The sequence below is a fragment of the Arthroderma uncinatum genome (assembly GCF_011692745.1).
Source record: "Arthroderma uncinatum strain CBS 119779 chromosome Unknown scaffold2, whole genome shotgun sequence".
In the NCBI taxonomy this organism is placed as follows: domain Eukaryota; kingdom Fungi; phylum Ascomycota; class Eurotiomycetes; order Onygenales; family Arthrodermataceae; genus Arthroderma; species Arthroderma uncinatum.
Genome location: NW_022983864.1, coordinates 2,127,719 through 2,140,702, shown reverse-complemented (window position 1 = coordinate 2,140,702; position 12,984 = coordinate 2,127,719). Strand labels below are relative to the sequence as shown.

General features: G+C 48.7%; 3 protein-coding genes across 3 annotated transcripts; all 3 read right to left on the bottom strand.

Annotated features, from left to right (window-relative positions):
* Nucleotides 1-369: 369 nt before the first annotated feature.
* Nucleotides 370-9,202, bottom strand: GIQ15_02612 (uncharacterized protein; the record flags this gene model as incomplete). The annotated part of the gene is made up of 4 exons (XM_033550029.1): nucleotides 370-468; nucleotides 529-4,431; nucleotides 4,492-4,883; nucleotides 4,954-9,202. The coding sequence occupies 4 exons, from the start codon at nucleotides 9,200-9,202 to the stop codon at nucleotides 370-372; spliced, it is 8,643 nt and encodes a 2,880-aa protein (XP_033407190.1).
* Nucleotides 9,203-10,068: 866 nt separating this feature from the next.
* Nucleotides 10,069-10,569, bottom strand: GIQ15_02611 (uncharacterized protein; the record flags this gene model as incomplete). The annotated part of the gene is made up of 1 exon (XM_033550028.1): nucleotides 10,069-10,569. One exon carries the CDS (start codon nucleotides 10,567-10,569, stop codon nucleotides 10,069-10,071), a length of 501 nt encoding a protein of 166 aa, XP_033407189.1.
* A 555-nt stretch (nucleotides 10,570-11,124) lies between these two features.
* Nucleotides 11,125-12,861, bottom strand: GIQ15_02610 (uncharacterized protein; the record flags this gene model as incomplete). Its single annotated transcript, XM_033550027.1, has 1 exon — nucleotides 11,125-12,861. The coding sequence occupies one exon, from the start codon at nucleotides 12,859-12,861 to the stop codon at nucleotides 11,125-11,127; it is 1,737 nt and encodes a 578-aa protein (XP_033407188.1).
* Between the last annotated feature and the right edge of the window lie 123 nt (nucleotides 12,862-12,984).

The following is a 12,984-nucleotide window of genomic DNA, read 5'->3' as shown; positions in this document are numbered from 1 at the left end:
AGGTATAAGTTCTAGCGCCAAGGCTATAAAATATGCTCTGAAGGGGTTGAAACGAAGTATCTAGCATTGATTAAAAAAAAGAAAAGAAAAAGGCAGCGAGCGGAGAGATAGGGGGGATTATATGCATAGAATAGAAAACAAAGGCTCAACTAAGTGGTATTACTACCTAATAACGTCCTTTTCATAGCCCATTGTGGGTTATGCGCCAAGGTATAGAATGCGGCTATAGGAACGGACTGGCTGAGAATTGTTTGTTGGGTTCAGTCTAACGAACCGAGAATTTTGCGCCCAAGGAATGACAAGGGTTTTCGCCGCTGCCTACAGGTATTCAGTTAGCAGGATTTACCAAAAACAAGTGGGCAGTTATTTTCACCTTTCAGAGCCATCGTCTTCCATATTTTCGCTGTTAACAGAGGCACGACTAGTCGTAAAACGCCGGCGTGAAGCGCCTGATTTGATACTTTGTTCCTGTTAACTAGTCAGCATCTATATTTAGAGCCGTAGAAGTATCTAGAAAGGTTAACTGACATCTTCTTGTTCCTCCATTGTGGGGTTTCTGACAGGGCCAGTATCGGAATGGGCTGTTTGGGACCTTGCAGGAATAGTAATAGACTCAGAAGACGCTGGGCCACTTGTCTGAAAATTGCGCGAATTTAAAGACAATGCGGGAGAAGCAGACCGTTCAGTCGAAGTACGACTAACGATACTGTTTGAGCCGTCGGAGTGAGGAACGCTCAAAATGGATTGTCCATCTAGCAATTGAGACGAGCTAGCTAACTCTCGAAGGCGTTTCTGTTGTTGTTTTGTCGGCCGATGATGGGAGAACTTGTTACCCAATATTGCAGGCGTATGCGAAATCAGGGCCTTGATAGCATCTTTCTTAAGTCGCAAAGCAAGGTCTAAGTTCGACCACGATTTATTTCGATACTCAAGAACTGGCAACCTGAAAACAAAGTCATGGATGTCTTCGATATTCCGCTCTCCCTTGCCCTTGTAGCTTAAACAAAGCACGACATCATTTATCTTCACATGGGTGAGAATCATGAAATTCGAAGCGCGAGACATCATTCGGGAGAGATCATCTGCTCCGCTGGTTTTATCCAACTGCACTTTAGTAGGCTGTCGTTTAAGAGTGGGCCGTTTTGGCTTCTCCTCCGTCTTATTCCCAGCTTGACTTCCCAGAGACCAGTCCGAAGCCTGTCGTTTAAGCACCGTAAGGCTGTCCGCAGAGGCCTTTTTCGCCAAAGTACGCCGTGTAGGTACCTGAGACGTAGAACGGCTCCTGTCATCTTCGGCTTCATGCCTTCGAGGAACTGGATCCTTGACTAGTGGAGTCATAAACATCGACTTTTTGATTCTGCCGGGAGAATATGAACGCCTTTTATCGGGTAAAGCTAAAGTTGGCGTCAATCGCTGTTCAACTGCACCAAGACGAGAAGTTTGCCTTTCATCTGCCGATGTGCTGGCAGTGCTCATAGCTGGAGTATTGACGCCGCTAGTTCCATCGGTATCTGAATCATCGTCTGGGGGATCTATCTGTTTTATCATGAATGGTGAAAAGCCCCCATTCTCGAAAGCGTTCGGTCCAACAGCAGGAAACGCATATTCGAAAAGTTTCTGGCCTAGTTCTCGTTCCAGTTGTATTTTAAGCGGGAAAAGCGTTACCTCGAAGTCGTTAAGGACCGGGATTCCGGCAATGGCCTCAAGCATGTACCATTTGACGTGAAGCATTTTGCCGTCGTCCTTTGGTTGGGGGCCTCCTCGGTGGTCATCCCTGTAGGGAAGTATCACTTGTGGGTATAGTGCTTCTGGTAGCAAATTAAGCCCATATATGTTTCCAACTTCTATAGTATTGTGATTTGATCCATCAATGTTATCTGTCCTACCATACGCGGCATCTCTCAGCTGAAACTCCGCAACGGGCTCTTTACTGTCAGTCATCAGATGCCATACGATCTCGGATGCAGCAAGAGTCCACCGTAGAAGCCCACTTGATGAAGATTTTGCACGATCGTCACTCTTTCTCTGTGATGTTGTAATAGCTTTCATCATAAAGAATAGCTCGTCTTCGCAAGTTATGAGGTCTTTCTCTAGTGATACCCTATCCGCCAGCCCTTGTGTGTTAAGGTCTTTGGCCCGAATTTGGAACAGGCTCTTAATCTCCTCAAGATAGCGGATTCGCTGCTGGAGACGATTGACAATCTCTGGTGCACCCCTAAGATCACTAAAGTCTGATGCCAGCATGATTTTCTCTAGTTTCTCAGCACGAACTTGTTCTCGAGGCTCACTGTACATGAGGAGGTCGAGGGCAATTATGTACAGGGAGTAGTACTGTGACGAATCACAGATTGCCCGGACTTGTGGGAATTCGACGGATATTTGGTCCATCCTGTGCTCGTCAGGAGCAGGATAGCTGGCGTGTCCGTCCTCTTGCTCTGTCTCGCCAGCAACCCTCTCATTAAACTTCAGCCGCAGGGTGTTAAACTTATCATACCGTAGACTGGCAGAAGTTTTTTGTATAATCCTCGAGAATCCAGAAAGATCAATATCGAAATCGAACATAGCTTCCACTGAGACCCAAGGTGGCCATGAAGACCCAGGGGTATTGCCGTATCCATTACCACAATAGATATGTATATGGTTAGAGAAGCTCTTTTGGTTCGCAACGAAGAACTGCGCGCTATCCATACTAAGTGTAAACTGTCGCTGTACCAGTCCGCTGACATCATCGGATACGCGGTGCTTGTCCATAATGGATACGACCTTTAGTTGCATCCCTTTAGCGGTAACAACTGCGACGGATTTCTTATTCTTCTCACTTTGTAACTGAATCTGGGGCGCAATTAGCCTCAAGTGATAACTGTTCTGCGGCGTAAATTCAGGAGCAATAGTTTCGCTCGCGTTCGAACTTAATGGAGGGCGTTCGCTATCGTTAGGAGCGGGCGGCTCAGCAGTTACAAATCGGGTGGCATCGTTAAGTAGCTGCTCAATTCGTTCCTCGGTGGAGAGGTCTTCTTCTCTTTCAACTTCAACAGCCGGACGAGTATCGGCAGTCCAGGATTCCCGTTGCTTCTTGTCCATGGGCCGACGTTTAGTCTTTGCTTGCTCTTCGACAATGTCCAAAATGAATTTCACAGCACGCCGCGACATGTAATACACAAATCCACGCCTCTGGTTGACTTGGTGTATATATCGCAAGATTATGTTTCTCAAGGAATTGTTCCACTTTAGTTGAATATTATGGATGACGAATCGATTGTCAAAATCACTTGCAAATTCATCCTCCGCGGAAGATATCAAAAGATCACTATCTCCACTCTCACCAGGGGTGGTAAGGCTATCGGTCATGCCGTTCAGGACGAAATGCTTTTCAAGGCGCTGCAGTTCATCCTGGAGGAATTTTTGTCGCTGTTCAAGCGATAGGCCATGTCTAACAAGCCTCTCATATTGTCTTCGTGACTCATCGTCTGCTATACCATCACGTATAGAACGCAGTTCGAATTCACCAACAATGCGTTGGTGGGATGATGATTGCTCCTCCAGAACGTTAAGACGCTCCTTAAGCAGTTCAATCTGCACTCGCCGGGGATCATGATCCTGTGACATGACGCAGAAATGCGTTGGCTCATCACCGAAGGGGCTATAACCTGGTTCGTCTGGCCCAACTTTAATATGGTCCGTTTGGCGGAAAAACGAAAACCGAGGAGAGTATGCAAGTGGAAGAATCTGTGTCCTAGGATTCGATTCTGAAGGCAGGACCCAATCCAACTCAACGAAGTCATCCATATCAATCCAATTAAGATCTTCATCGGGAATCGTGAAATTAGAAACATCTGCGGGCTGAGCCAAATCTTGGTAGATTGGGCTGTTATCATCCTCGGTAGCGCCATTCGAATCTGGACTAGCAATGGATGATACAGCACGACAATCAGCAGCAATGAAATCTAACTGTGCTCGATTGATTTGCATAGAACTCGCTTTTGTTGGTTTCAGTCGGCCCTTGATGACAGTCGTATACTCACGTCGTTGATGGAGATCAAGCATGAAACTATCCAGCCTAACTTTCAACCCAGTTGCAAAAACGACGTCTTCCTTATAGTCTTCTGGATCCTTATGCTTGTAGATATGGGATACAAACAATGGCGAAAGAAATAGTTTGTACTTAATGGTACCGAGATGACGACTGAATTTCTTGCTAGTTTTCGTCAGGCCAGGGAACAGGGGCCCCTGGCGAACTGGGAGGGACATAACTCCAGAAAATAGAGACCACCAGCTGAAGAAGTGGGTAAAGAACTTGGGAGTCAGATGGACCGTATTGTAGGAAGCCGACGGCTCTCGGTTTGTCAAAGTCCAAACACGGGAAACGGGTGCAACAACGGCCAACGAAAGATGGATGTGGTTGCTTCGGAATCCACGAAAGGCGTCATAATCCTAATCCAATATTAGTATTATGATAACGTTTTCCTATTAGAGAACAAAGCAAAGTTGTACCTTTAAAGTTTCAGGACTTAAATGCATCGGATTGCGTAGCACAACCTCATAATGTGGCTTAAAGTCGAAGCACCTGTCTGTACCATTCGTATTCCGCTCAAAAACGAGACCTGCAAGCCAACGGACATTTCCTGATAATTTCATTATGACTTTCTTGAACAATGCATCATTCTTCGCAGATCCCCTGGAGGTGCCAGTATTGAACGATGGGGACTCATATGAATACCGGGCTTGGCGGTTATAGTCAGGAATAGCAAGGACATATTCACCACTTGTAACGGCGAAGAATTCCTGGGGGTCATCATTGGTACGTATACCCCATTGGACATCTTTACGCCAGCACATGACGAAACCCGCGCCAAAGCCAGTAACGATATAGGGGTCACGAGAGCCTGTATTTTAGGATCATCATTAACAACCACCGCAGTAAAGGAGTCGTTGCATGATCAAATATCCACATACCTTTGAGTCTGAAATGGACATCACCATCCCCTTTCCAAATCCAAAGTAACCTTGAATGGAAGCTTAATCTTATCTTATCCCAAAACCCAACACGCTCCGAGGGATCTATCTCGGGCTTGGTGAAATTCTCAATAATTTTCATAACATCTTGTATAACTGGTTGGTAGGACATTCCCCATGATATCGTGGTAGGTTGATTTGTGTTGATTTCAATTGTCGGGTTAGAATAAGTCTTCACTGGAGCAACCGTCCGACGGACATCAACTGAAAATCCGTCCTGCATGGTACCATCGGACGCAGGTGATGGAGGGACAATATTAACCATGACCTGGCGAGAAGAGTCAGAATCGCGGAATTCTTCAGCGATAACGAAATCGGTCTTGAGAGACCAAGCCGGAACGCGTGCTGATTGCCCCGGGCCTAATGGGGGGATATGAATTAGGTCGAGTGGGTAATCTCGTAGATTAAATCTCGCCTCTCCCATTTCCAGCCGAATGCTCATCGGTATCAACAAGGCATATTTCATATCTAATGGCATTCCTTTGCCAATCCTGTGGAGATACTGGGGGTATTCATTCAGTGGGAACGATGGTGCGTCCAGAGAGAAACCAAAATCGGTTATCCGAATCGCAAGTAAGCCCGGTCTGCTTGGAATCGGTATTATCCCGGGAATTTCTTGGATACCATCAGGGGGTTTATCAGCTCCGACAAAAAGAGCTCGCAGATCTTTAATCGCAGCGTTTTGAAAGTGAATTGAGATATCAATCTTTTTCTTCCAAGAGCGCGCGTTGTGCTCCTGGAGCCTATTCCATGCCTCATCAGCCGAAAGAGTGCAACGATCAGAGAAATTCGGCAACTGCCCCATATCATATCGACCTTTTGGGTAGGCCGTCCTACCCCTCGACCTAGATCGCTTTCTAGGCCGGCTGTCCGCACTTGCACTTCTCTGAAAGTCACCGCTTTTGCGAGAACTTGTGTAGGGCCTATCGGTTGCAGAACGAGGAATTTGGCTCCTGAGACGGATGGTGGCATAACGATCATCCTGGATTTCTCTAAGTTTCTTCATTTTCATATGATAAGCTTCCTCGCGGGCAAGGCGCTGTTTTTGCTCCTGGAGTCCCAGACGATAGATACATCCGAGTTTCCACTCGAACGAGTCATCCTCTATCTCGAAAACCATTGATTTGCTTCGTAATGAAATCTTCGGCACACGCTTTGGTCCACACGGTGGCTTGACCATGTTATGAGAGCTAGACTTTGTCTTCATGCGGTGACCGAGCAGCTCAAGCGCCTTGAACGTGTTGACAAAATTATCAAATACACGATACATAATCATGTGTGGAGGAACAGCCAGACGAATAAAATCGGCAGAGATATCATACGACTTTGTGGCTCCTAGGGTCTCTGCTTGCTTTGTCCGGCTCTCTCTAAGCCCAACACGAACGCCTCCAACACTAATTATCCTGGTCCAGGTACCCTTGACCTTGGGAGGCTCCACATGAAGACGAATTAGATGTGATCGAATGAAAGGCGGCGACCAGCGATGTCGACCCGCAACTAGTCCATACACCTGTAGCAGCATCCTTGGATCTAGCGGCATTACACCTTGGACTTGAATCGATGGCACCTTTATATCGAATGTGGTAAGTTCAGCCTTGGAAGAAGCAATCCCAGGTACTTTCAGCGAGGAGGATCTGCGTTTCGGTCCATAAGTTTCCATCGTGGTAGATGAGTTGAAAAATGCATCCTTAATCGCAGTAGCTGCGATTCCAATTGCATAGCATCGATAGAGCGAGTGTTTTATTACTATTTCGTGAATGATAGAGTTGATATGGAAAATAGGCCCCTGGAGGTCGCTTGATGTAGTAAGGGCAATTTCAAACCGGGGCACTGAGAGAAAAGCGTCTGGTTCCATGTAGTCGACAGACTCCATAATGAAGCTCTCCAGCTGCCGTACGTGGAAGGTTAATCGTCTACCATCTGATGGTCGGGCATATGACTTTCCAGAGGGCGATGTGGGAGGGAATCTGAATTGGTCGTCTGAGATAGCTGAGTGGCTAGGGGTTCGGCGTCGCATAGATCGTGGGTTAGGTTTTGGCTTTTGCAACTGATAATCCACCGACCATCCACCCAGATGAAGGACGATTCCCCTTGTAGCAGGGCCAACGGTAGGGTCTGATCCTGCAATCTCAATACTAAAAGCAGATGATTCAAACTGGAATCGAATTAGCCATGGAGGTAGACGCCTCAGAAGGCTGGGCGATGGCGCATCAAGTGAGGAATTCTGCTTTGATGGCATAAGTCTCTTCAGCTGCTCTACGGCTTGGTGAAGGCCTCGCGTGACCTCTCCACTAAGGATATGAATAGAAAATGAATTCATAGAGCCAGAAACTGCAACAGCAATCTCAGTTGTTGCGTTTATATAACACTTGAGGTCCATGGCATCTGTGGCAAGGAGGCGATGTCTAATCCCAGAAGCAGTTTGGTAGTAGATCAAATGAGAGGAGATCCGGTAGGTGGCAATCAATGAATACTGGGCCCCTTCTCCGACAGAATGTGACGACTCAATGTCCAAGGAAATGGAGGATATAGAGGAGACAAGAAGATTATAATCGGGCGAGTTGGATGAGTCTGAGGTCGGGAGTACGAATCGAAGTACCGGTTCATGGACGGAGAGTTTAATTACTGCCTTTGGTAAAAGGCGTGACATAAGAAAGTGTTTATTTTGGGAACCGGCGCTCGAGGAAGGGCCCTTTGCCCGTAGTAGAGCTAGAATGTTGGATAAATGTCGCGATTCCAGGTCCATAGAAGGAGACGTGACCACGAAGTTTGCAAAAATAACATTTGAGTTCCGCTCAGCGGCATCCCGATGGCTGTCTGCCAATGCCATCGTTTTAGAAGGGAGGGTGGTTTTAATCGTTGTGGTGGCCATTGGAATGTATATTAACTTGTCATGTTCGTCCATGTTCTCGCCTAGCGAGATAGATGAAGATATAGCAGCTATCAAGGCTTGGTGGGCAATATCGTCACGCTGAAAATACATCCTGTGGGAAGGGTGTGCGGGATCCATTCGGTGGAAGTCGATACCGACTTCATGGGTGTAAAAGTTTAGGTATAATGGCTTGTTCATAGGCTCAGGTTGTTTCACCGTGCTCGATATTCGGAAGAAGCTCAAAGCAAGCTGGAAGTCCTGGATGCCGCGGAGTAGGGAGGCAATGAATTCTTTAGATTCAGTAAGGGGATGGGTCATCACCTCCTGTTGGGAGTCCTGCAGTTCAGACTCTAATTCCTCTATGATATTTCCCAGCGCTGTTTCGTCATCGGTATCTTCGCAAGAGGTTCCGGCATCAGGGGTTGTGTCATCCGGCAACGATAGCCCCTTTACCCGCAGTAGAATGGCGCGAACATCATCATACGGAATGTGAAGTCTTCCAACTTTAACGGAGATCGAGACTTCCCGTAGACCCTCCACGTCTTTCTGGAGAAGGCCGTGAATGTTGATTCCAATATTATCGAAGATTTCCTTGTGTTCACAGCCATCCAAGGCCAGTAAAATATTGCGCGCATTAAATATCCATTCGGGAGACCGTTTGCCGTCCGAGGAGTCTTCACTCTGTCGAAACTGCTTCCCACCCTGCATAGCCTTACGCCGCGCATCCAAGGACATGGTCAGGGCACCGATATGAAGCTCCCCGGCATCTTGAATGCGCAGGGTTGTTTCGGTGGCGGATATATCGATGAGCGCCAACCATTTAATCTGCCTAAGCAACCGCTTGAGCTTCTCTTTCATGCCCTTGAGCATCTTCCATGTCTTATCCCATGACGCCGACTTGTGTGGTATGCGATCCCCCTCCTCCGGACACTCGCTCTCTGCCGCAACTCCATCCTTCCCCAACCCCTCTGCTGTTTGCCCGGCGGCAGCTCGACGGCGAGAGCTCGCAAGAGCCTGCAAATCAAGGGCAACTGTAGCCCGCCTAATCCTCAAACTGATATATGTAGGCTGGACGAGCGAGGGCCTATGCACCGAGATCCCAATCCCTCCGAACTTGATGTGAACCCCCTCCCGCGGAGAATATGCGATATGTCGTAGCGAGAAGTAGCCGATCCGCTGTATGGAAACTCCGGTAGCGATGCGGATAATCGCAAAGAGGACGAAGGAGGAGATATAGACGAGGACGAGGGCGACAAACACTGTCGTTGGGCTCAAAAGGGCCATGCCAAATGGCAGAGGTCCCAGGGCTCGAAACATTGATCAATCCATGCGGCAGGAAGGGCGACGCTACATGGCATCGAGGTATCGCAACAAGCTCCAGCCACCGAGTATCTCTCTAATGGCAGACTCGATATGCTCATGCTCAGCGTGCCCCTGCAGCATGCGAAGGAAGCGGAGGAAACGGTGCGCTCTTTGAACAGGTGTAACTAGGTCGCCGCTAGGAGGATTCGCGTTTCGAGGCACAAATAAATAGGGCCAAGTGGCAAGGATGCGCAATATATTGATTCTGCAGGCCGTAGCGTACGCCGTTCGCCTCCTATCCGGAACCCAAAGCTATAGACAAGAGCAAGGAGCAGTCTGCGGATGATGCCTGAGGTTCAGAAGTGCGTTCATCTCTCTCTCTCTCTCTCTCTTTTTTTTTGGTGGTGCAGATCTGGGCTGATGGTCACCTGCCAAGTCGTGGATAGCGTGGACTTAGGGGATCTCGGAGATATAAAGATATCTCAGGGGGGCTTAAAGAGATCCTTTTATAGCTACGGAGTAACAGGGTGCAGGGCACTAGGCTGTGGATGTTGGAAATACTTCATTCATCGGGTTTAAATAGTTAGTTGACAGGTTGCGGAAGGTCTAACAGGCCAGCCTTCAAACGGGAGCAGCATCAAAACTACAAACCAAGGAAAATGGTACAGGGAAATGTTGAGAAAATGTTGAGAGAGCTGATAAAAGAAAGACAGGAATATATGTACAAGTCTAAACAGCACGGTAACTGTCCCAGAACTCCATGTATATATGCTTGCCAGCATGGCATAAATTTGAATCCATAGAAAAATCACCAATCCACGAGAACCCCAGGTCAAGGTCACGTAACTCCACGAGATAACATTAAGAGATCTGCTCTCAGATCAGGCGTCGTTGTCTCCGTCGTCTCCATCCTCCTTCGGTGCGGTCTTCTTCCGGCATTCGAGTGTTCGACACCGCCGCGAATATGTAAAGTCGGGTGCGTCGGTTGGCTCGCTGCGGGCCTTGATCGTGGTTGTCTTCCCGATTTCACCTTGCAGATCACCCAGGCCGATTTGTCCGGCAGATGGACTTGGCCATGGGTCGGGAGTAGGGGGGAATGTCTGCGTGTAGAGCACCTGTTTGTCGTTGACCCAGACCGTCATGACGGGAGAAACTTGGGTAGGCACTGTTGAGACTGCACCAGGCGGCGCATCGACAACGGCGCGGACTTTGAGGGCTGGCTCCGGTGTCTGAGCTGGTCCATCGTATATTTCACGAGATGGCTTCGTTGGTGAAGATTGTGACGGGGTTGTGGCTGCTGGGCCTTCCACAGCAAGTGCACCGGTGAGGAGTAACGACGAGGCAGTGAGTAGGTACACAGCAGAAGACTTTGCGAGCCGCATTTTTGTGACAGGCTTATTTTTCGTGACAGAGAGCCAGGAGTTGAAGAACGGAGAGATCCAGGAGGCAATAGATGGCAAAAGGAGTCGTAGAAGAAGTTGTAAAAGAAGTTGTAAAAGATATCGAGGAGTCAACCGACAGTGCTGGCGGAAGACGAGGGGCGGCCACCGACGGGATATGGATAATTGGCTACCAAAGAGCGACTTGGTTAAATATCATGCCTGGTTGAGCGAAAGCTGTTCGATCTGTTGATAAACTTGATGTTTTCCGTGGTTTCACCCAGCGACACGTAATTATGTCACGTGATATACATCGTCATAGCAGGAGTATATGGGCAAAGGGGCTGGAAGAGACAGGAGGAGAAGATAAATGGTGGCTGGTTGCTGTTCATGTGTGACCAGACACTGGTGGCTAGAGGATAGGTCGTAATAATGTACAGTTGTAGGGGTTGAACGAGCTGTAGCACTTGGGCAGAGGTAGATATATATACCCGAAGCCGACTAAAGATGAGAATTGAACCATTAAATATTGTAAATAGAGAAAAGCCGGATCATCAATCATTCGTCAAGTATCTTGTCCCAGTCCGGAGTTACCACAAACTTGCCACTGACCTGCGACATGGCCCAGAGCCTCTTGTCACGATCTGAAGAGCCGCCGTCAGTGATGTTGTCTGACAACAGCACGGCATCCTGTATAAAGCCAACAGTACTGCCTTTGGTGAGCTCGAAGCTGACTCCACCCCAGTCTATGGTTGCTCGGCCGGATTTGTGTATGTTCAGCTTTCCCACACGCCCACGCGGTAGAGCACTGTTTGTCGCCGTGACTAGAGGAGTTGGTGCGTTGGCGTTGGCAGCTGGATTGACGGCACCGTCCTCTCGTTTTATTGTTACCGACCCTTGAGCTTGGGGGGTCGTCCCCGCGGGCAGAGTCGTAGCAGCTTCAGTGACGGCTTCACCTTGCTCAACAGTATTGGTCTTCTCAGTCATCGGTGGCACAAGGTTAGGTGTCATCGGTGGGAACTGGAGTAGAAATAGCTGGCCCTGGCGTTCGTCTTGAGGTTTTATAACACCCTCGGTTTCGTCTTCGTCCTTTTTCCCGACTTCCGTTGTTGAACTATCTGGTGCTTTTCCAGCCGTTGCCAGGCTCCCAAGAGTAGATTTTAGGTAGTCAATATCCTCTTCGTGGCGATCGTACTCTTGTCGTTCTTCCTCTGTCTGTAGTTTCGTCCTTGGATCCTTTTTCTTCCTTGTCTTTATCGGCACTTTTGGCGCAACTTCTTCGGATATGGGTGGAATAGTATCGTCGATAATCGCATTCTCATCTGTAGGCTCCGTTTTGATACGAGGGCCGTCCGTCGTCGAAAAGGATTCCTTTATCTCTCCCATGACAACATCATCGTCGTCATCTTCCTCTAGATCAGAATCATCGGAGCGGTCATCCTCCACAAATAAGCTGTCTTCTGCGGCTCCAGCTTTCTCCTTTGCCAGCCTCCTAAGCTCCGCCGACTTGCTCGCACTTGCGCTCGCTTCACTGGTGATACCGGTTGATCTTTCAACGTGCTCATGCCTCTCAACACGCACAGGTCGGAGCCCACGACTTCCTCCCGTAGGCGTAGACTTTGGCAATGGGGTTTTACCCTTGACCGTCGTACTAGCAGCAGCACTCTCACCCTCCGAATCGCTCTCGAGATTGATATGGTCAATGCTAAACCGTAGCCCGTAATCGCTGCCTTCATCAGACGAAACGTCCCGGCTGTCGTGGTCCGCACCACCCTCACTCTTGACTCCATACACACCAGACAATTTCGTCGAGCGGCCACCTTTACCCTTCCATTTTCCTCCTCCTTGTCTTCCAGGACCAGAACCTCCTCCCAGAGGCCCAGATGCACCGCTGGATCCTCCCCTTCCACGTCCTCTGCCTCCTCTGCCCCTATCCCCACCCCGAGATGATCTCCGCGCCGCATTCGCAGCAGATATTCGTTCCCGTAATCTCTCAGCCTCAAAATTCTCTAGAGCTTCTCGTTCCTCTTTGCTCTTCCGTGTGACCACCTTCGGCTGGAATTTCAAGGTTGGCTTGGGCGTTGAACCGTCTGGATTCAGTGGCACGAGACTCCCGCCTGGCGTTCGTTTTTTGAGAGACTGTAGGCGCTGGACCGGCCGTCCGCGCCCACTCGCTGAGCCTCCACGAGCTGTACCACCGGTGCCTGAAGGCCCTGGGGTAGCCGAAGAGCCATCTGGATTGCTTGGTTGCTGTCTTCCAGGTGGAGGTCTGTTTGGCGGGGGATTGGGTGGCATGTTTATCGAGGGAAGGATATATTGAAAACCGGTGGAAAAATAATAGTCGTATGCTTTCGTATTAATTGAATATGTCTATTAAATCTTTCATTGAAAAATACCAGCAGGCGCAGCATGTAAAAG